Source organism: Odocoileus virginianus, chromosome 14, assembly GCF_023699985.2.
Source record: "Odocoileus virginianus isolate 20LAN1187 ecotype Illinois chromosome 14, Ovbor_1.2, whole genome shotgun sequence".
Lineage (NCBI taxonomy): Eukaryota > Metazoa > Chordata > Mammalia > Artiodactyla > Cervidae > Odocoileus > Odocoileus virginianus.
In genome coordinates this window covers 9,792,228-9,816,164 of record NC_069687.1, presented here as the reverse complement: position 1 = coordinate 9,816,164, position 23,937 = coordinate 9,792,228, and the positions used below count along the sequence as shown (strand labels likewise).

The 23,937-nt window shown below is 38.6% G+C and overlaps 1 protein-coding gene across 8 annotated transcripts in view; it reads left to right on the top strand.

Moving 5' to 3' along the window:
- The window catches only part of CTNND2 (catenin delta 2), a 1,048,486-nt gene that overhangs the window by 378,640 nt on the left and 645,909 nt on the right, over positions 1–23,937 (top strand). For all 8 annotated transcript variants that reach the window (XM_070476489.1, XM_070476490.1, XM_070476493.1 and 5 more), the window contains one exon: positions 11,406–11,518. In XM_070476489.1, coding sequence (XP_070332590.1) covers positions 11,505–11,518 — 14 coding nt within the window. In that variant the 5' untranslated portion in view covers positions 11,406–11,504. The remainder of the gene's footprint in view (positions 1–11,405; positions 11,519–23,937) is intronic.

The window sequence follows — 23,937 nt, the reverse complement described above, 5'->3', positions numbered from 1 at the left end:
AGTATGTTGTCATTCCCTTTTCCACGGGATCTTCTTGACATGGGGATTGAAACTGAATCTCCTGCACTCTCCTGCATTGCAGGTGGATTCTTTACCCACTGAGCCACCTGGGAAGCCCAGTTATACATATACATGTGTATATATTGGTACTTTGCCAGATTCTTTTCCATTAGAGGTTATGACAATTCCTTGTGCTGTACAATAGGTCTTTGTTGATAATCTATTTTATACATAGTAGTTTGTATCTGTTAATCCCAGACTCCTAATTTATCCCTGCCCCTGCCCAGCCCTTCCTCTCTAGTAACCATAAATTTGTTTTGTATGTATGTGAGTCTCTTTCTATTTTGCAAATAAGAGTTCATTTGTAACAGCTATTTAGGTTTCAAATATAAGTGGTATTTTATGTATCTTTTTCTATGTGATTTCACTTAGTATGACAAATCTCTAGGTCTATAAATATTGCTGCAGATAGCATTGTTTCATTTTTTTTATGGATAGTAGTATTTCATGGTATATATTAATATAATATATATATATACACATATGTATGTGTATATATATGTATATATATGCAGCACATCTTTATTCGTTCATCTGTCAGTGGACACTTAGTTTGATTCCGTGTCTTGGCTATTATAGACAACGCTGCAGTGATCACCTACTGTTCTTAATTCCCATGAAATCCTAATTCCCCTGAACAGTTTCTAAATCACATTTTGGGGTGTTTTTTTTTTAGAACTTTTCTTTACTATAATTATTTTACAAAGAATTTAGTGTATTTGCATTTTTAAATACATATATTTAATGTATACAATTTGATGAGTTTGGACATATACATACACCCAGGATACCATCACTACAGTAAACGTGAAAGTGAAGTCGCTCAGTCGTGTCCGACTCTTTGCAGCCCCATGGACTGTAGCCTACCAGGTTCCTCCATCCATGAAATTTTCCAGGCAAGAATACTGGAGTGGGGTGCCATTTCCTTCTCCACAATGAAAGTAATAAGCATATAAACGTATCCATCACCTCAAAAAGTGTCCTTGTATCTCTTTGCCTTTTATTGGGGGAAGGGGTGATAGAAACACTAAAAATGAGATATGCTCTATTAACAATTTTTAAGTTAATTTTAGCACTATTGTTAAATATAGGCACTCTCAAGACTTGTTCAGCTTCTATAACTGAGACGTTATACCCTTGAACAACTTCCCATTTACCCCACTCCCTAAGCCCTGGCAACCACCATTCTATTTTCTGCTTCTGTAAGTTTGACTATTTTAGATACCTTATGTAAGTGGAATCATAAAAAATTTTTTCTTTCTGTAACTGACTTATTTCACTTAGCATAATGTCTTTCAGGTTCATCCATGCTGTCAGAAATAGTATAACTGTTTTTCTTTTCTAAGGTCTTCCTTGGTAGCTCAGATAGTAAAGAATCTGCCTGCAATGCTACAGACCCAGGTTTGATCCCTGGGTGGGAAAGATCCCCTGGAGAAGGAAATGGCAACCCAGTCCAGTATTCTTGCCTGCAGGAACCTGTGAACAGAGGAGTCTGGAGGGCTACAGTCTGTGAGGCTGCAAAGAGCTGGACTTGACTCAACAACTAAGTCTTTCATGGTCGAGTAATAAACTCACTGCAGATGGTGACTGCAGCCATGAAATTAAAAGACGCTTACTCCTTGGAAGGAAAGTTATGACCAACCTAGACAGCATATTAAAAAGCAGAAACATTACTTTGCCAACAAAGGTCCATCTAGTCAAGGCTATGGTTTTTCCAGTAGTCATGTATGGATGTAAGAGTTGGACTGTGAAGAAAGTAGAGTGCTGAAAACTTGATGCTTTTGAACTATGGTGTTGGAAAAGACTCTTGAGAGTCCCTTGGACTGCAAGGAGATCCAACCAGTCCATCCTAAAGGTGATCAGTCCTGGGTGTTCATTGGAAGGACTGATGCTGAAGCTGAAACTCCAGTACTTTGGCCACCTCATGCAAAAAGTTGACTCATTGGAAAAGACCCTGATGCTGGGAGGGATTGGGGACAGGAGGAGAAGGGGACAACAGAGGATAAGATGGCTGATGGCATCAGTGACTCGATGGGCATGAGCTTGAGTCAACTCTGGGAGTTTGTGATGGACAGGGAGGCCTGTCGTGCTGCGATTCATGGGGTCACAGTGCAGTTTCTCTACAACCTTGCTAGTACTTGGTATCTTTTGCCCTTTGATACTCACCATCCCAGCAGTTATTAGATAATATCATACTGTGGTTTTGTATTTGCATTTCCTTGACAGTAGTGATGTTGAATTGCCTTTTTTTAATATACCTGTTAGCCATTTGTGTGTCTTCCTTGGAGAAATATCTTTTCAAGTGCTTTACCCATTTTCTAACTGGTTTCTTTCTTTTTTTTTTTTTAACTATTGAGTTGTATGAGTTCCAAATTAACCCCTTTACATATTTTCTATTGTTCTGTAGATTGCCTCTTCATTCTCTTGCCTATTTCCTCTACTGAAAGGAAAAGTAACTTTTTCGTTTCATTTAGTCCTACTTGTCTGTTTTTGCTTTTGTCTCCTGTGTTTTTGGTGCATCATCTTTTGTAGCCCAATTTATATCACCACTTCTCCCCTGAAACTACCCAGGAGAAGGCCATCTTACTGGCCTTCTGCTCTATGGTTACTCTTGTATTTTTTTGCTGGTATCTCTTGTCCCTCTACCCTTCAAATCCAGATAACCTTCAAAGAGCTTTCTTCACTGTTCTTTTCATATCTCTTTACAGTATCACCTTCACTGAATTAATTTAATCTCACATATTCCTTACAACTAATATTACACATTTCACTGAATATATCTACATTTATTTTTCCCATTAGAATACCCACAGGCCTTATAAGTAATGCCCTTCTCTTGAATGCTCTTTCATCTCAAAATATCTAATACCAGGAAATATTCAGTCCTGGGAGGTCTGTTCTCCCTCCGGACATCAAAATGAGTTAGAACTGGGAAAGGTTATCTTTCTACCCACATCACAAGGTGGACTCCACCTCCCACTGGAATAGAAACTCCTCGTGGTTGTGATGATGCCCTGGAGGATACTGTAGATGCCGGAGACCATAGGAGTGCTCCGTGTTCGAGAGCTCCTCAGCCGCAGCTCTCCTAGTTACCAAACCTAAGGTCAGTTTTCATGTCAAAGCATAAAACTACAGTAGGTCCAGTTTCCATTGAGAGTTTCCATCCCCAACCATATTCTGTGGCAAAAACAGCCCTTCCTTAGGTGCTTGGGTTGGGATAAAGTAGAATTGACTATAAAATAAGTGACAATGCAGTAAGTCATTTCAGAACCCAATCTCTAGAATTTACACAAATAAAAACTATTTAAATGATGAGTAAATATGAAACTTAATGAACCTCATAGTTTATACTGACATCATATGTCTTCTCTACATGAATGGATGGCTGTGATCTCTGGAACAAAATAATTGACAGTACTGGGAATATTTAGACCATTAATTATTTCATTCAGCTTGTCTCTCCTCTGTATTCAGATCTCCTAAAACATCATCTTTGATCTCGTTCTCTTTCCTGCTTTTGAAAGAAGAACTTCTTTGGTGGACAAGGCTAATCCTCTGATCTTAATGACTGTAGTGTTTTTGTAAAGGAACCTAAGAAAGAGCAGTTTTGTCGTATTTATATAAGGGCTCCCCTGGTGGCTCAGCTGGTAAAGAATCCGCCTGCAATGCAGGAGACCCTGATTTGATTCCTGGGTTGGGGAGATCCCCTGGAGAAGGGATAGGCCACCCTCTCCAGTATTCCTGGTCTTTTCTGGTGGCTCAGCTGGTAAAGAATACACCTGCGATGTGGGAGACCTGGGTTCCATCCCTGGGTTGGGAAGATCCCCTGGAGAAGGGAACGGCTACCCACTCTAGTACTGAGAATTCCATAGACTGTATTGTCCATGGGGTTGCAAAGAGCCTTGACTTCCCCTTTCCCCCTATACAAGGCAGTACATGTAAAGCACTTAACTCAGTGCAAGTACATTTATTTAACAGATATTTATTGAGAACCTATGATGGTCCAGGACTGTCCTAGATATGATATACAATGGCAACTCAGCAGGAGATGTTTCCTCCTTATATGCTGACTAGTAACGCAATCAGTAGTAAGTCCTCAATAAATATTTTTCCTCCAATTTCATTATTATTTTTATCTTATTTTAATAATAAGATATAGAATTTTAGATGCAGAGAGAAGCCTCCTTCTTCCTTGAAAACCTTGACATATAGTATGTATTCCATAGAAAAACACAGAAGGAAAATTCACTTAATTCCTTGTTTCACATATGCAATGACAAAGTAAACATTTATGGAAGGGACATTTTTTAAAAGGCAATGAATTGATTCAATTTCCTAAATGGAGAAAATGCCATTTCAATTAAAAAGTCATTCCGTCAAAAGGAACAAATAACCCAAAATTAGCTCTATTTTTTAATAATGTAGTAGTGAGCAATATTTAAGAAAATGGATAAAAACTTAACTATTTAGCTGTTTAGTAATATGTGTAATATGAATTTTTAAATACAGTAGGAAAAAAGCATTTACAAATCATTCATGATGGAACAATAACATTTCCGCTAAGAAAATAACTGCCTAGAAATACCTTCCCACCTAAGACAACAACAACAAAAAAATATATGTATACAAAAAAATTAAGAAAACCAGTTTTCAAAACACTGAACTTTAGGCAATGAAGGACAGTGATTCTTTTAAAACAATTATTGAAGTATAGTAGGTATATATGTATATTCTTTTTCAGATTATTTTCCCTTGTACATCATTACAAAATATTGAATATAGTTGCCTGTGCAGCAGGTCCTTGTTGGTTAACTATTTTATGTATTATAGCGTGTATGGTTATGAATGTGTGAGTGTATGTGTGAAAGAAGCAAAACTCTATAAGACAACTTTTATTTCTCAAAAATGCATTGTGTGTATGTTACAAAAACCTATATATATATATGTGTGTGTGTGTGTGTGTGTGTGTGCACGTTATATATACAGATTATGTATAAGGCTTCCCAGGTGGCACTGGCAGTGACTGAGAATCATCCTACTGACGCAAGAGATGCAAGAGACAAGGATTCAATTCCCGGGTCAGGAAGATATATGTGCATTGTGTACATAGATTGTGTTTGTGTGTGTGTGTGTATGTATGTATGTATGTATATATATTCAGTTTTATATATATAACTGAATCGTTTAGCTGAGAATCTGAACCTGACACAATATTGTAAATTAATTATGTGCTTAGTTGCTCAGCCGTGTCTGACTCTTCGCAATCCCATGGACTGTAGTCCACCAGGCTCCTCCGCCCATGGGGATTCTCTAGGTGAGAATACTGGAGTGGGTTGCCATGCCCTCCTCATAATATATAATAGTAGAGTTGTATCACTTATACAAGAATGGCAAACACACGGCATGTATTGTTTCCATCCATACAATACGTGTGCGTGCTTAGTGGCTCAGTCGTGCCTGACTCTCTGTGACCCCACGGGCTGTAGCCCACCAGGCTCCTCTGTCCATGGGACTCTCCAGGCAAGAATACTCGACTGGGTTGCCATCCCCTCCTCCAGGGGATCTTCCCAACCCAGGGATCAAATGCTGGTCTCCCATACTGCAGGTGGATTCTTTACCATCTGAGCCACCTAGGACTTCAGTTAAAAAAAAAAAACTAAAAAAAGATTCTTAAGAGACAAAAGCAAATGTGGTGAGCCTTAGAGTTTCCCCAGCTTACTGCCTTGAGAGAGGTTCCCTGCAGCAGTGAAGAAGGGGAGACCCAGACAGAGCCCTGAGGACTCCCTGAGCTGGGGAGAAGGTACTGAGTAAGGGAGTAAAGGTGGCTGGAATTTGCAGAGAAAATAGGAAAAAGGTGATTCCTGCACAGAGAGAAAACCCTTGAGATCTGTCAAGGGCCCCCTTCAGCTACGCAGCAGAGAACTGAGAAGCCCATGTACGTGCGGGAACGACCCCGAGAGGAGGGAAAGAACTAACCTGAAAGGACGGTAGGAAATAGTACCTGGTGCTCACACTGGGACCAAAACTGCATGCTTACACCCTCCAGCCAAGCTGGGAAATCCCGTAATTCACAGACCATTGAGTACACAGAAAGGTCTGCCTAGGTAGGGTAGAGTAATTAACTCTGGACTAAATGATGTTCTGTTTCCCTAACAAGTCTTAAATACCAGACTCAGATGTGTCAAATTAGTTCCAAGTAGCTTCACCGTGTCCCCGAACAGAGCTTAAGGCATTTGCAGGAATATGAAGATGCCCAAAACACAACAGGGTAAAATTAAAAATGTGTTATGTTCCATCAGAGATCACATGTGCAGAGAAGTGAAAATGGGGCCCATGCTGAGGAGAAAAATCAATCAGTTGAAACTGACACAGATGCTAGAATTAGCAAATCAGGATAGTAAAATATTTTTTATGTGTGTATTCTGTATGTTCATAAGTCGGGATATGGAAGATATAAGAAAGACCCAAATAAAGTTCTAGAGGTCTTTGATTCATTAATATCTTAAGATTAAAAATGCACTCCATGGGATTGATGGTAGATTTGATATTGCAGAAGAACAGATCAGTTAACTTTAAAACACTAATTGAACCAAACAGTGTGAAACACAAAGATAAAAAAAAATAAACCTTTTAAAAGTGAAAAAGGAATCCATAAATAGGGACAACTCCAAATGGCCTAATGTACACTTAATTTTAGTCAACAAAGGGGAGCACATAGTGGGGAAGAAAAAAAATTTGTTTTTAAGCATTAATGGTTGAAAAACTTCTATATTTGATAGAAACTATAAATTCACAGATCCAAGAAGCCAAATGAACCCCAATTATAAGAAACCCAAAGAAAGCTACTTGCAAAGAACTTTATAAGGAGTTATCCAACACTGGTGATAAAGAGAAAAATCTCAAATGGAGTCAGAACAAAAAAGACACACTATATTCAAAGACACGAAGGTAGGAAATACCATAGTTTTGGATTGTTTTGTTAGAAACACTAAGTGCAAGAGAAGACAGTGGAACAAACCTGTCTTTCAAAGATGAGGGCAAAATGAAAACTTTATTAGGCTGTAAATCGGAAAGAATCACTGAAGGAGCCACATTACAAGAAATATTAAAAGAAGTATTTCTGACAGAAGAAAAATGATGCCAGATGGAAATAAATCTGTACAGATGAAGAGCACTGGATATTGTGACTATATGTTTGGAAGGCAGTTTGCATGAAAAAAAAGTCTCCTAATTCCCTCCTCCCATAAAAATGGTGTGAAGAAAGTACATAGTGAGGCCACAGTCTCCAGCACGCACACCCAAGATTAGTGTTTGTTCTAGCAGAAGCCCAAGAAAGTTTATAAATCCTGATTCATATTGTCTTGCCATATTAAAGACTCATCCAGAAAAACAAGAGTGAGGACTCAGACAATAAAATTATAAATGAAAGAAAAGTCACAACTGACACCACAGAAATAAGAGGCTCGCAAGGGACTACTACTATAAGCAACTACATGCCAATAAAATGGACAACCTGGAAGAAATGGACAAATTCTTAGAAAAGTACCAATGTCTACGACTGAACCAGTGAGAAATAAAAATGTGAACCAACCAATCACAAGTAATGAAACTGTGATTAAAGACCTTTCAACAAAGTCCAAGATCAGATGGCATCATAGGCAAATTTTGTTAAAAATTTAGAGAGGCACTAACATGTATCTTCTCAAATTCTTTCTAAAATTCACAGAGGAAGGAACACTGGACAAACTCATTCTACGAGTCTAGAGTTACTCTGATACCAAAAGCTGACAAAGATTTAGCAAAAAGAAAATTATAGGCCATTATCACTGATGAACACAGGCACAAAAATCCTCAACAAAATATTAGTATCAGAATCCAACGACACATTAAAAGGATCATACATCATGATCCAATGGGATTTATCCCAGGGATGCAAGGATTCTTTTATATATGCATATCAGTCAATGTGACAAACCATATTAGTAAACTGATGAATAAAAATCATAGTATCATCTCAATAGATGTGAAAAAACTTTTGTCAAAATTCAAGACCCATTTTTTATAAAACTCTCCAGAAAGTGGGTAAAGAGTGGGTACCTACTGCAACATAATAAAGGCCCTACATGATGGATACACTGCAAACATCATTCTCAATGGTGAAAAATTGAAAGCGTTTCCTCTAAGATTACAAGGATGTCCACTCTTAACACCATAATTCATTATACTTTTGGAAATCCTAGACATGGCAATCAGAGAACAAAAAGAAATAAAAGGAGTCCAAATTGGAAAGAAGTAAAGCTGTCACTGTTTACAGATGACATAATATTACACATAGAAAATCCTGAAGATGCTACCAGAAAACTACTAGAGCTCATCAATGAATCTGGTAAAGTAGCAGAATATAAAATTAATGCAAAGAAGTGTCTTGCATTTCTATCCACTAACAATAAGAGATAAGAAACAGAAATTAAGGAAACAATTCCATTTACCATCACAATGAAATGAATAAAATATCTCAGAATAAACCTACTGAAGAAAGGCAAAAGACATGTACTTAGAAAACTATAAGATGCCAATGAAAGAAATCAAAGATGACACATACACCCTGTATGTGTGATGGTGATACACCCTGTTTTTGGATTGGAAGAGTCAATAATATGAAAATGACTGTCCTACCCAAAGCAATCTACTGATTCTCTGCAATATCTGTCAAGTTGCCAATGACATTTTTCATTCAGTTAGAACAAAAATATTGTAACATTTGTATGGAAACACAGAAGACAGTGAATAGACAAAGCAGTCTTGAGAAAGAAAAATGAAAGGAACTGGAGGAATCAGATGTCCTGATTTCAGAGTATACTACAAAGCCATGGTAATCAAGACAGTATGGCATTGGCACAACAAGAAGAAATATAAATGAGTGAAGTAGGACAGAAAGCCCAGAGATAAACGCACACACTTATGGCGACCTAGTCTATGACAAGGGAGGGAAGGATATACAATGAAGAAAAGAAAGTCTCTTCAATAAGTGATGCTGGGAAAACTGGACAGCTACATGTAAAAGAATGAAATTAGAACACTCCCTAACACCATACACCAAAATAAACTCAAAATAGACTAAAAAACATTAAAAAAAAAAACAGGATATTATTAAAACTCTTAAAGAGAAACACAGAATATTCTTTGGTATAAATCACAGCAAGCTGAATTTTAATCCACCTCCTAGAGTAATAAAAACAGTAATAAATGAGAACTAATTTAATTTAAAAGCTTTTGCACAGCAAAAGAAGTCATAACAAAACAAAATCAACTCTCAAAATGGCAGAAAATATTTGCAATTATTTGGTAACCATGGGGAAAAGGAGAGGGGGAGGGTCACCATAGGAGTTGCTTAATCCCTAAGTCTTGTCTGACTCTTTTGTGACCCCATGGACTATAGCCCACCAGGATCCTTGATCAATGGGATTTTCCAGGCAAGACTACTAGAGTGGTTTGCCATTTCCTTCTCCAGGGGATCTTCCAGACCAAGGGACTGAACCCACATCTCCTGCATTGCAAGTGAATTCTTTACCACTGAGCTACCTGGGAAGCCCCCACTATGTGGGAAGAGGATTTAAAAACGGGATTATGTGAAATTATGTGTGAAACTTTTGAAAAGTGTCAAGTACTAAAAAAATTAAAGAAACGATTGCCATTGCATAACCAAGGTAAAAACAAATAAAACGAAGACAAAACAAACAAAAAATCTGCTCTTGTGGAAGAGAGTGAGGGTATTTTTAATATAGTCAGAGGACAGACCGGTCCTACTTTTTAAAGATTTCACTCTAGAGCATCCCATGGTAGCAAACAAAATGAACTCATCTTTTCTGGGAAGAGAAATCCCTGTAATGTCTAGAGTTTTGTTCTCCCAAATTGACCCCCACCCTCTTTTTCAGTATTTTTCAGCATTCTTAGAAGTTCTCCCATTCCCCAAAACACAAATGTGCAAATAATTTGTTTTTTAAAAGAGGTTAATTGTGATATTGTGAAAACCTTTTATGAATTTTTTTAGATAGAATATGTAACTTGCTATAATTATGTTTATTAAAAAACTGAAGTATATGGAAAAATAAAACATAAAGATTAAAATATGGTATGAGTCCAGTAGTTGAAACAGTCAAAATCCTTGACATACTGAATGAAGCATTTTTCCTTAAAAGTAATCTTTACACAGTGGATTTTAGGTAGCTTTATAGAAACATTCTTCCTTGATTCCATTTGCTGTTTTATAAGGTGATGTATCAAGTACCACAAAGGTTATTCACTTCTCAATTCACCATGTAATTAGACCTTTGTAATTAGACTCATTGTCCTTGTTGTTCTACTGAAATGTAAAGAATGAAACATGAAGCTTTAAAAGCATTATTTCCCTTCATCTGCAATATGTAAGTAAAATAAAGATGAAATTAGTATATTGAGACAACTAGATGGCCGCTAGGGACTAAACACAATGCTCCAAATCATATAAAAATAGTTTCTTTATTATGTGTTTCACTTTCTGTGACAGGAGTATCGATATCTGTTGGGTACTGGACATTTGCCAGACATACCACAGGCTTATTCTTCATGGTCAGTGTCTCGTTTAATCTTCACCTCAACCTAATAAGTATTGTAAACCCATTTTACAGGCAATGAAAGTAATCCTTAGAAAAACTGAACAGCCCATTCAAGGCCCTGAGACTGACAGGTTCCAGGACTGTGATATTGAAAGGTCACGCTGACTGCCCCACGTTGGGCGCCAAATGTTAGAAAACGCCACGGGAAGAAAGAGCCACCTCTAAGGACCGTTGAAGAAGGCCTTTAATGGGCGGTCGCTCTCGGGCAGAACTTCCGGGGGCGGGTGAGTGAAGAGACAAAGGGAGTCTGCAACCTGCGGGAAGCGGGGCGGCACCTATATACCCTGGCGGATACGGAAGCGGCGGGACCTTTTCGAATATGCTTGGAGTCAGGCTCTAGGGTGCTGATTGGCCTTTTGTCCCGTGTCGGTTTTTCTTGATTGGCTGGAGTCTTGGCACCTTCGCGTCCATCAGTCTGCCTGGCAACGGGCTGCTGATTGGTGGATGTCTGTCCCTGGTACTTATCTGGGACCTTTTGGCGGGGGCAGTCAGCGTGACCTTTCAGATAGGAACTCAGGTCTGTCTAAAATTCTCATCCTCTCTTCAAGGCCACATCAGCAACCTCTGCTTCTCAAATTGGACGACTTGAAAAAAATCCTGGTTTTCCCCCTTGACCATCCTGTCTTTTTGGTCTGATTTCCACTTTCTGCATAGCTGATAGAATTTATCTTTTTGGTGGTTTTCTTTCAGGAATTACAGTTTGAAAGGCTGACCCGAGAACTGGAGGCAGAACGCCAGATCGTCGCCAGCCAACTGGAGCGATGCAAGCTTGGATCGGAGACGGGCAGTATGAGCAGCGTCAGGTACTGGGCACCCTGCTCCTCGGGGCTGGGCTCTGCGCTGCCAGGGGAAGGGCATTGTAGTGTTTATCTTCTCCTTACAAACGTGGCAGTGGCATTAGAACACTCAGTCAGGTGTTGGAAAGGAATCGTGACCGACCTGGTTTAAGATGTTCAAAAGGTGTCCGAGGTGATTTGTGCTTGAATCTCTTTTCACAAAATGAACACTTGCTCTGAATGCAAATTGTGTGTCGTTTTACACAAAAAGGATGCTTTGCATTTAGTGAGTTTGCTGGAAATGAGGAGATGCTATGTCACAGTCTCTCAGTTTGGTTCTTTTTTTCTAAATGATCAAGAGTTGCAGGTTCTGGAAATGAAAGAGAACGTTTTGATCTAACGTGCATTGTTTGCTAATATACAATGCTGCATTATAAAATTGCTCCTCAAACATCAACCGCACATGCAATTTCTGTGTGTGAAAACATTTCGTAGATAGAATGATTATTTGATTACAGGTTGGTATGAGATTATGAAATATTTAGAAACAAAACTTAGCCACTTGACCACAAAATAAATTATCTGCCTAAGGACCATGTTTCCATATTTAAAAGTAGAACTGTCTGTGTGTGAAAGAAACATAAATAAAGCTCTATAAGATGAATTTCATTTCTAAAAATGCATTGTACTTTCTTGTCATTTTGTTCTATATTGTGGTTTTGACATGCTACATTTTCAGGGAGGTGTCTTCTCTCTTAAGAATCCTGCTATACTCTTTGGCCTCCTGTTCAACTGCATTGTTGGTTACATAACTTCATCCACAGTCCATTATTGAGAACTAGTCACATGGCCCCTTCGTAGATGGAAATGGGCAGGGATTCCTGGTCTTGGGGTCTTTGGCCACTCTGCCCAGGAAGCAGAAACATGAATTTAAGAGTCTTAACCAACTATGGCCACAAGGAACGAAAACATCCTTGAATCCACTGCTGTAAAATATTCTGTCACTGTAAGGTTAATTTGTAGTTGGAATGTTTCTTGTTAGAGCCACCTGCCATTAGTCTTTTAACATTGTCCTTTTCTTTGTTCAACAGTGATTACCTTTCAGAGAAAATCATTGCATCATTTGTGGTTAGGCTAAATTACTCTGAAATATCCTTTTCAATCATATTTGGGGTGTGTGAAATCATATCTGCTTTGGCATCTGAGTGCCTAAGCTATGTAGAGCTGCAGATAGAGATCCATTGTGATCTCTTCAACTCATCACAGACTTGTCTGAACATCCAAATTAACTAAAGCAGGATGGACAGAAAAAGGAGAAGTAATTTGTGTCCACTTGAAATTGTTTTCAGAAGGTTGACCGGTTGAAGATGTTGAGGTTAAAATGTGGAGAAAAATAATATTTGTAAGTGTGTATTTGATTTAATACAGGGGGTTTTACATATCAGAGGAGCTTTCTTTAATGGTGAACATCACCTGAGAAGCTAAGTCTGTCAGGATTTTTAGGTCCGTAAACACTGTCAAATTGACATCTGCATCTTCATTTGTTTTGAAACCCATTGTTTCACTATTGTTCAGATCACCTTTTCCATTCAGTTCAGTTCTGTTCAGTTGCTCAGTCGTGTTCAACTCTTTGCAACCCCATGGACTGCAGCACGCCAGGCCTCCCTGTCCATCACCAATTCCCAGAATTTACTCAAATTCATGTCCATCAAGTCAGTGATGCCATCCAACCATCTCATCCTCTGTTGTCCCCTTTTCCTCCCACCTTCAATCTTTCCCAGCATCAGAGTCTTTTCCAATGAGTCAGTTCTTTACATCAGGTGGCCAAAGTATTGGAGTTTCAGCTTCAGCATCAGTCCTTCCCATGAACATTCAAGACTCCTTTCCTTTAGGACTGACTATTTGGATCACCTTGCAGTCCAAGGGACTCTCAAGAGTCTTCTCCAACACCACAATTCAATTTCCATTCATATTCCTGATATTTCTGTGTGATACTTTTGCATACTCTCCATCTTGTATTTTGTTTCACCCACCACTAGCCCTTGGTAGCAGCAGGTCTGGGGGACCATGCTGTGTCCTGTGTCTTAATTTCCAACTTCTGATTGGATCAGAAATGGGTATCTGACCCAAGGGTGACTCATCCAGTAAGCGGCCTGCAAGAAATCAGTCTTGCACTCTTGAGAATGTGAACTAGGTGACCCCAAATCTCTGATACCTAATGGATTGTGCTAGGAGATGGTTGCCATGTGGATTGCGTGCTGGTGGAGGAATCTATGGTAATACAGAGTGGTCCAACAGAGAGACACTATGGTTCCTGGTAGTCAGAGACCAGGTTAGTTTCCATTAGGGACTGGCTGCATTTAGATGTTGCATCCATGAGATTACCTTTTAAATTCTTAAAATCTTTTCTCCTCCTTCATTTGATTTGATTGACTTGATAATTTTTCTGAGGTCTAATATTTCATGAATAGAATACATCAGTGAACTACCAAAGTAGACAGAAAAATTACCCCATGACAACTTGTGATCGTTTATACTATATCTTGTATTCCTATCTCAGCCTGTGATACATAGTCAATAATTCTTTATTAAATATATATGAAATAATAGTGCTTAGTGCAGATGGCATCTAATTATTTCTCCTTGCTTTATAGCTATATATAGTGATATGTCTTCTTCAAGCTTGATTATTTTATATTTTGAAAATGTCTAATGTATGAATCAGCATTTGAATAATATAAGCGATTTACTGATATTTCACTGCAGACAATCCAGTACTTCCACTGTTCTTTTTTTTTGTCATAACCTAGTTGTTTGCTCAGCTTCAGAGATGCACCTTTAACAATTCAAGTCTTTGTTAAGGGTGATAGACTAACCTAGTTAGCGCATCAAAGGGAATGTTTAAAAATAAATGAAATAGAATATAAACAGTTTTTGAAAGAGGAGAACAAGCAAAGAAATCTGTGATATTGTTTCCTACTTCTTGGGGATACTAGGGAGAGGTAAGAGAGTTTCTTAGAGGAAATGAAACAAAATCAAAATTGATTTTACTTTTTACATAAATGGTAAAAGTGACATATGTATAGTTTGGTTCTCCTCTGTCTTTATTGGTGTTAGGATATTGCCCCATCTTATTCGTAAGACCTCTTTCCTGATAGGTACATTGACAGTTTAAACTTAATGAAAAGATGTTGTTAGTATGCATTTAACAGCAGCCAACTCAGTTGTGTTGTCGTTTACTCACTAAGTAGCATCCTACTCTTTGTGATCCCATGTGCTGTAGCCTCCCAGACTCCTCTATCCAAGGGATTTCCCAGGCAAGAATACTGGGGTGCTGTGAATTCCTTCTCTAGGAGATCTTCCCATCCCAGGGATTGGACCCACATGTCCCCTTGGCAGGTGGATTCTTTACCACTGAGCCATGTTGGAATCCCGTAACAGCCAACTTTATAATAATCGATCAAATTATAAATCATGAATGAGAGTGCTGAGAATTTGGAGAATCTGGAGATAACTGTTGTTGCAGCAAAACAACTTCTGCATCCTTGTATCTAGAGTATAAGTAGCTGCAAATAGGAACATTGTGACACCCGAAACTCTTCACAGACTTTCCTATGTACCTTTATCACCTTCCTCTCTCAGCTTTCCTAACTAGTTTCAGTCCAAACCTTTCCAAACTGTTGGATCCTTCTCTCCTACCACCTGGAAGTTTCCATACCTTCTCCCTAGTTCCCCAGAACCATGCAGTTCTGAGTCAGGAATCTGATTTATATAGAGGCGGGCCTTTATTTAGGGTCACGACCAAATCCTTCTGGCTAATAGCCCACTTCTGCCCGCTGGCCAGTCACAGCTGCTTGCTTCTCACCCCCTCCTCAGGCTGAGACCTGTCGAGTCGGTCTTAGTTTGGCTGCCCTAGGAGCCACCTGGTCCCCTGCCAGAATGGGGCCCTGCAATGCCCATGCCCTTGTCGGATTACTCATAGACCCCTGGAGCAGCATTTTAACTCATCTCTTTGCCTGCATCTTGCCCAGATCCATCCTCCATGTAGTATGAGACTGAACTGCATAACACATAGATTAGAACTATGTCCGTGAAGGACCCATCCTCACTTCTGCCATTTCATAAATACGCCACTTTCCCATCTTACATGGCCATAGGTATGTGATCCCTTCCATCTAGAATAACCGACCTCTCTTACCTGGTCACCTGCTCCTATGGATCTAGTTACCCAGCACAGAGCTCACATTCTTTTGAATGTCTTCTTGATCAGTTCAGATTGGACCAGGTGTCCCTTCCTTTGGAAATCATTGGAATGATGGACAAAGTTTTGGAGATGGGACTCTATTAACCCTCCTAGAAATTCCTTGCCTCAGAATGTTTTAGCTTTCAGCCAGAGCACATGGGAGATTTTCTCAAGTGCTATTGAGGAATTTGACAGATGTCTACTTAAATTTAAAACAGATGTCTACTCATATCCCTTGATTCTCATGGGCAGCCAGAACATAATGGGAGAGAAATCAAGCTCAAATAATAGTTGGGTCAATCTTATATTCAGTTCAGTCACAGAGTCGTGTCTGACTCTTTGTGACCCCATGAACTGCAGCACGCCAGGCCTCCCTGTCCATCACCAACTGCCAGAGTCCACCCAAACCCATGTCCATTGAGTTGGTGATGCCATCCAACCATCTCATCCTCTGTCGGCCCCTTCTCCTCCTGCCTGCAATGTTTCCCACCATCAGGGTCTTTTCAAATGAGTCAGCTCTTCACATCAGGTGGCCAAAGTATTGGAGTTTCAGCTTCAACATCAGTCCTTCCAATGAACACCCAGGACTGATCTCCTTTAGGATGGAATGGTTGGATCTCATGGCAGGAAAAGGGACTCTCAAGAGTCTTCTCCAACACCACACTTCAAAACCATCAATTCTTTGGCACTCAGCTTTCTTCACAGTCCAACTCTCACATCCATTCATGACCACTGGAAAAACCATAGCCTTGACTAGAAGGACCTTTGTTGACAAAGTAATGTCTCTTCTTTTTAATATGCTATCTAGTTTGGTCATAACTTTCCTTCCAAGGAGTAAGCATCTTTTAATTTCATGGCTGCAGTCACCATCTGCAGTGATTTTGGAGCCCACAAAAATAAAGTCTGACACTGCTTCTAATGTTACCCCATCTATTTCCCATGAAGTGATGGGACCAGATGCCATGATCTTAGTTTTCTGAATGTTGAGCTTTAAACCAACTTATTCACTCTTCTCTTTCACTTTCATCAAGAGGCTCTTTAGTTCTTCTTCATTTTCTGCCATAAGGGTGGTGTCATCTGCATGTCTGACATTATTAATATTTCTCCTGGCAATCTTGATTCCAGCTTGTGCTTCCTCCAGCCCAGTGTTTCTCATGATGTACTCTGCATATAATTTAAATAAGCAGGGTGACAATATACAACCTTGACGTACTCCTTTTTCTATTTGGAACCAGTCTGTTGTTCCATGTCCAGTTCTAACTGTTGCTTCCTGACCTGCATACAGGTTTCTCAAGAGGCAGGTCAGGTGGTCTGGTAATCCCATCTCTTTCAGAATTTTCCACAGTTTATTGTGATCCACACAGTTAAAGGCTTTGGCATAGTCAGTAAAGCAGAAATAGATGTTTTTCTGGAACTCTCTTGCTTTTTTGATAATCCAGCAGATGTTGGCAATTTGATTTCTGGTTCCTCTGCCTTTTCTATCTTATGAACTCTTATGAACTCTTTCTAAAGGAGACTTGATCCTTAGAAGACATGATGATGGTGATTTATGACAATGATCTAGATCAGAGACAAAGGAAGTCAAATTTCAAAGCTGGAGAGGTTTGACACATGATAGCTTCTCCTTTGCTGGCTTTAAAGATGGACCTAAAGATTTTAATAGCCACTCATGGGGCTTCTAGATACTGAGGGTGATCCCCAACGGACAGTCAGTGAGGAGAAGGGGACCTCAGTCTTAGAACCAAAGGGAATTGAATTCAGCTCATTGCCTGAATGAACATGGAAGCATATTCTTGCCCAAAACCTCCAGAAAGGAAAGTAGGCCAGTCGAAATTCTGATGATGACCTTGTGAAAACCTGAACAGAGGATCCAACCTTGCCATGCCTAAACTTCACAAAACTCACAAAGCTGTTAACTTTAAAAAAAAGTGTGTAGTTCTAAGCTACTCAGTTTGTGGTAATTTTCTATGCAGTAATAGAAAATAAAGAAAATGCTTTTCAATTGATGATTTTATATATGTTAGAAGAAGCTACATTATGAAAAATTTTAGAGAAAATAAATTTTATTTCGTAACCATCTGTATTCCATTCAAAAGTTTCATTCTGTAGCCAGCTTTATTTTTCATACATACGTGCTTACACTTTGATTCACATATTAAAATAATCTGCAGCTTTGACTCTAAGAAGTAGATTTGAGTGGAGTGATGTCATTTTTCACTGTAGAATAAGGACAGCTAGTAAACCAATTATCTTTAGCCTTGTTATTTTTATAATATTGATGCCCAAGACTCTGAGTGGAGTAATATATATTTATAAAGACAAAATGTAATAAATATATGTGAAGAATGCTAGTTCCACATAAGAAGATGCTGTTTCTTTCCAGCAGATGAACTATTGAGTTTCTTGCAAAGAAATTTATTCAAAAGTCAGATGCATTTTGGAGATTGGGAAACAAAAAGAATTAATGTTATAAATGTTTTCAAAGGTCATTCTCTTCATTAGCTAACTTCTGTGAGCCAATATACCAGCAGTTCTATGAACAGAGTCTAAAAGTCTTTTCCAGACCTACAAAGAAGTCTTATTTTGGAGAAGGCTTATTTTAGAGAAAATGCTGATCTGGTTAAATGAGTTAGCGGTGAGGAAATTTAAGTCAAATAATCACATACTTTTTGTCAGAATGAAATGTATTTATTTAAAAACATTCACTAAGGTTTCTTAAGTAAAGAAATCATATATGAACATAATTGTTTCCCAAAGTAAGACATATTGTGCATTTTCTTAGTATCCTATAGGATATGATATTGAAACAAATAGTGACATTTTTAAAGAAGTAAGAAGTATGCCAAAATATGTCATTTTTGAAACCAGACATATTAAATAATTAAATAAGTACTTAATGTTTTTCAAATAAAGTTTTTTTTTTCAAATTATGTAGATGTGTGTGTACATATGTGCATGCTCAGTCACTCAGTTGTGTCTGACTCTTTGTGACTGTAGCCCGCCAGGCTCCCCTGTCCATGGGATTTTCCAAGCAAGAATACTGGAGTGGGTTTCCATTTCCTTCTCCAGGGGATCTTCCAGGGATCAAACCCACGTCTCCTGCATTGGTAGGCGGATTCTTGACTACTGTGCCACGTGGAAAGCCCTTTTAGATATTTCTGTACAAACGCATAGGACTTCCCATGTGGTGCCAGTGGTAAAGAACCTGCCTGCCAATGCGGGAGATATAAGAGATGAGGGTTTGACACCTGGGTTGGGAAGATCCCCTGGAGGAGAGCATGGCAACCCTCTTCAGTACTCTTGCCTGGAGAATCCCATGGACAGAGGAGCCTGACGGTCTACAGTGTTTCAGAGTTGGACACAACTGAAGCAACTTATCATGCATATATACATACACACATTCCTCAACAATCATGTCGCCAATAGTAAAAATTACTCAAATTCATAAGATTCTAGATTCTTACCACCCATGAATACTTTTGCCATTCAATTAAAAAGTAGCTTTTGAATAACTTTTCATTTTTAAGAATTTAATTTTTTAAGTTAAATACAGTTTTATATTAAAAATCTAGGCAAAAGCTGCTGCCTCTTCCTCCACTACAATGAGACTTTGTGAGCCTCCTCAGTCTACTAGAAGTAGGTGCTGGGCCTCACCTCTAAGTAATTCCCCAAGGGCAAAGCCTCTGAGTGTATGGCAAAGCAGTGGCCAGCACATGATAACAGTTCAGTCAATGCTAAATGAATAAAAAATGAATTGAGTATACAGTACTTCCATTACTCTTATTCTCATTCCTGTTTTTTTGGCAAACTACCAGTCTTACTAATCTATATACATTTTCAACTCTATACTGTACACATCAAATATTATATATAATGCTGAACTTGCCAGATCAGGATATTACATTTTAAAATTCATTCCAGTTTTGTTGCTGTTTAGTAGCTCAGTCATGTCCAACTCTCTGTGACTCCATGGACTCCAGCATGCCAGGCTTCCCTGTCTTTCACTATCTCCTAGAGTTTGCTCAGACTCATGTCCATTGAGTCAGTGATGCCATCCAACCATCTCATCCTTTGCTGCCCCCTTCTCCTCCCGCGCTCAATCTTCCCCAGCATCAGGGTCTTTTCCAATGAGTTGCTCTTCCCACCAGGTGGCCAAAATACTGGAGCTTCAGCTTTAGAAGCAGTCCTTCCAATGAATATTCAGGGTTGATTCTGTTTAGGATTAACTAGTATGATCTCCTTGCAGTCCAAGGGACTCTCAAGAGTCTTCTTCAGCACCACAGTTTGAAAGCATCAAAAGCATGTTTGTTAGTTTTCACATTAAAATTGTGCCCTGGTATCCAAGGTCTGTTGGTTTGATGTCCTCTGTGCTATGGAGCTGTGATTGATCTTATTCTCGTATTTTCACTGTCTTCTGAAGATGATGATAATAGTGATAATTTCAACAATAATTATGTAGTATTCGTGGAGTAATTTCTGTAGGCCAGATCCAATAATAAGTGGTTTATATGGGTCATGCCATTTACTCCTAGTTAATCCTATGAGTTAATAAGTCTAATTAATATCTCATTTTGTAGATGAGAACACTGAGATTCAGAGTGAGAAATGCGCTTTCTCAGCTCCAACAGGTCGTCACCAAATATTGATTTTGAAGCCAGATATCTTTTTATTGTTTTTTCATTCATTTTCGGTTGTGCTGGGTCTTCCTTGTTGCACTCAGGCTTTCTCCAGTTGCAGAGAATAGGGGCTACCCTTCAATGCAGTGTGCAGGCTTCTCACTGGGGCGGCTTCTCTTGTTGCAGAGCGTGGGCCCTAGAGTGCTGGCTCAGTGGCTGTAGCCCATGGGTTTAGTTGTCCTGCGGCGTGTGGAGTCTTCCTGGACCAGGGGATGGAATCCATGTCCCCTGAATTGCTAGATGGGTTCTTATTTCACTGCGCCACCAGGGAAGTCTGAACCCAGGTGTCTTCACTCTTCCAAGTACACATTTAAACAGCCTCACTGCAACTCTGTTATTGTGTCTTAAATGGTATCTTGAATTATTCTGTAAAAAAGCCTTCTAAATGTCACCAGTCCATTTTCGCCCTAGAGATAAAGCATCTTTGGACTGATTTTCTGCTTCTTCCCACATCCCCTCCCAGTGACTGTAGCAGTTGTGAAGTTCTTCATCTGAATGTGTTGCTGATTTTCTTCTTACATAATAGTATATTGTGTGCTCAGTTGCTCAGTTGTGTCCAACTTTTTGTGACCCTATGGATTGTAGCCCACCAAGTGCCTGCATCCATGGGATTTTCCCAGAAAGCTTACGGGAGTGGGTTGCCATTTCCTTCTCTAGGTGATCTTCCCGACCCAGGAATCAAACTCAAGTCTCCTGCATCTCCTGCATTGCAGATGGATTCCTGACTGCTGAGACACATAGGAGTCAATAATATATAATTATCTTTGCCTTTAAATGCATCTAAAATAACTCTTCAGTATTCTCTTGCAAATTGCCAATGGACAAATTATACAAAGTCTATAAAATACTAGTTACTCACATTGTGTTAATTTGTTCAGGCTACTGTAAGTGAATTCCATACATGAGTGGCTTATAAACAACATAAATTTATTTCTCACATATCTGGAGACTGAGAAGCACAAAACCAAAGCACAGGCAAATACATTATTTGGCAAAAATCTGCTTCCTGGACCATAATCTTCATGCTGTGTCATCACATAATGAAAGGGACAAGGGAGCTCTCCGGGGTCTTCTTCATAAGGGCACTAATCCCTTTCATGCAGGCTCCAACCTCATGATCTCACCTCCTAATACTATCATATTAGGGATTCGGTTTCATCATATAACATGACTTTTGGGTGAACACAAACATTCACTGTATAGCACAATTAAACATTATTCTAGATTTCTGTGGAATAAGCAATAGCCAATTTTCTTCAGAATTCTGTGTAGATACTAAAATTATTTAATAGTTATCAATATTTGATGTATGTCTTAGGGCAACTCCTTTATCTTTTTTTTTAAATTCAAGGATAATTGCTTTATAGAATTCTGTTGTTTTCTGTCAAACCTCAACATGAATTGGCCATGGGTATACACATGTCCCCTCCCTTCTGAAACTCCCTCCCATCTCCCCCCCATCCCACCCCTCTAGGTTGATACTGAGCCCCTGTTTGAGTTTCCTGAGACATACAGCAAATTCCCGTTGGCTGTCTATTTAACATATGGAAATGTAAGTTTCCATGTTACTCTCTCCACCCATCTCACCCTCTCCTCACCTCTCCCCATGTCCATAAGTCTGTTTTCTATGTCTGTTTCTCCATTGCTGCCCTGCAAATAAATTCTTCAGTATCATTTTTCTGTATTCCATATATATGCATTAGTATATGATATTTATTTTTCTCTTTCTGACTTACTTTACTTGTATAATAGGCTCTAGGTTCTTTCACCTCATTAGAACTGACTCAAATGTGTTCCTTTTTATGGCTGAGTAATATTCCATTGTGTATATGTACCACAACTTCTTTATCCACTCATCTGTCAATGGAAGTCTAGGTTGCTTCCATGTTCTAGCTATTGTAAATAGTGCTGCAATGAACAATGGGACATATGTATCTTTTTCAGTTTTGGTTTCCTCAGGGTATATGCCTAGGAGTGGGATTTCTGGGTCATATGGTGGCTTTATTCCTAGTTTTTTAAGGAATCTCCATACTGTCTTCCTTAGTGGCTGTATCAATTCACATTCCCACCAACAGTGCAAGACCGTTTCCTCTTCTCCACACCCTCTCCAGCATTTATTGTTTATAGACTTTTTGATGATGGCCATGGTGACTGGTGTGAGGTAATATCTCATTGTAGTCTTGATTTGCATTTCTCTAATAATGAGTGATGTTGAGCATTTTTTCATGTGTTAGCCATCTGTATATCTTCTTTGGAGAAATGTCTGTTTTGGTCTTTTTCCCACTTTTTGATTGTGGTGTTTGTTTTTCTGGCATTGAGTTGTATGAGCTGTTTGTGTATTTTGGGAAATTCATCCTTTGTCAGTTGTTTCATTTGCTATTATTTTCTCCCATCCTGAGGGTTGTCTTTTCACCTTATTGTTTCCTTTGTTGTGCAAAAGCTTTTAAGTTTGATAAGGTCCCATTTGTTTACTTTTGTTTTTATTTCCATTACTCTAGGAGATGGGTCATAGAGGATCTTGTTTTGACTTGACAAAGGAGGCAAGAATATACAATGGAACACAGACAGTCTCTTCAGTAAATGGTGCTGGGAAAACTGGACAGCTACATGTAAAAGAATGAAGTTAGAACACTTCCTAACAGCATACACAAAGATAAACTCAAAATGGATTAAAGACCTAAATGTAAAACCAGAAACTATAAAACTCTTAGAGGAAAACATAGGCAGAACACACTCAATGACATAAATCAACTCCTGTTTCTTAATACTTTTGCATCAAACTCAAAGCCTGTGTTCTTTCTAAAGTAACATATCAAAAATACTAGTTATTAGTTTTTCATCTAAAAATAATTAATATACAAAATTTTATTTAGAAGTTTTGCATTGTAAAACAGATTTTTAAGGATAACTAACTATATATTTTGAAACTTAATATTCTAATTGGTAAAAAACTGAAAATGTTTGTAAATATAATAAGTATAGAAGATTCTTTATGTTTTCTTCTTTATAGCCTTTTTCTTAAATGTGTACATTTGAGAGGTGAAATTTGTTTTTCCATAAGTTGAAGCTAAATGTTGTCATTGTGTTTTTTGTATTGCCTGCTTTTCCTAATTTCTCTGAATTTTATTTTTCTCATCTGCACAAATGGTGATAATGCTCTTCTGTGATTTTATAAAGATTAAATGCGAAATGTAAGTAAAGCATCTTACACAGCATCTTGCAAGCTGTTACTGGTGAATCTTATATATTTTTTGCTCCTGATACAGATGACTTTTTCATTGAAGTCTCCTTCTTAATTTTTCTACAAAGGGTTATAAAATGGCTCCTCTCACTAGGGGCTAAAACAATGTATCAGCATAGCATCACATTTGTCTCTTTCCTAATACGGGCTAGAGAACCACATGAAAATTGACACAATGAAATGGAAGAAAGTGCAAATCAATTTGCCTCTCACAGGGGGCAACTTAATGTGTCTCTGGACCCACTGCTGGGGTTGGAGATGGGACTTTTGATATTGTGTAGTTGTC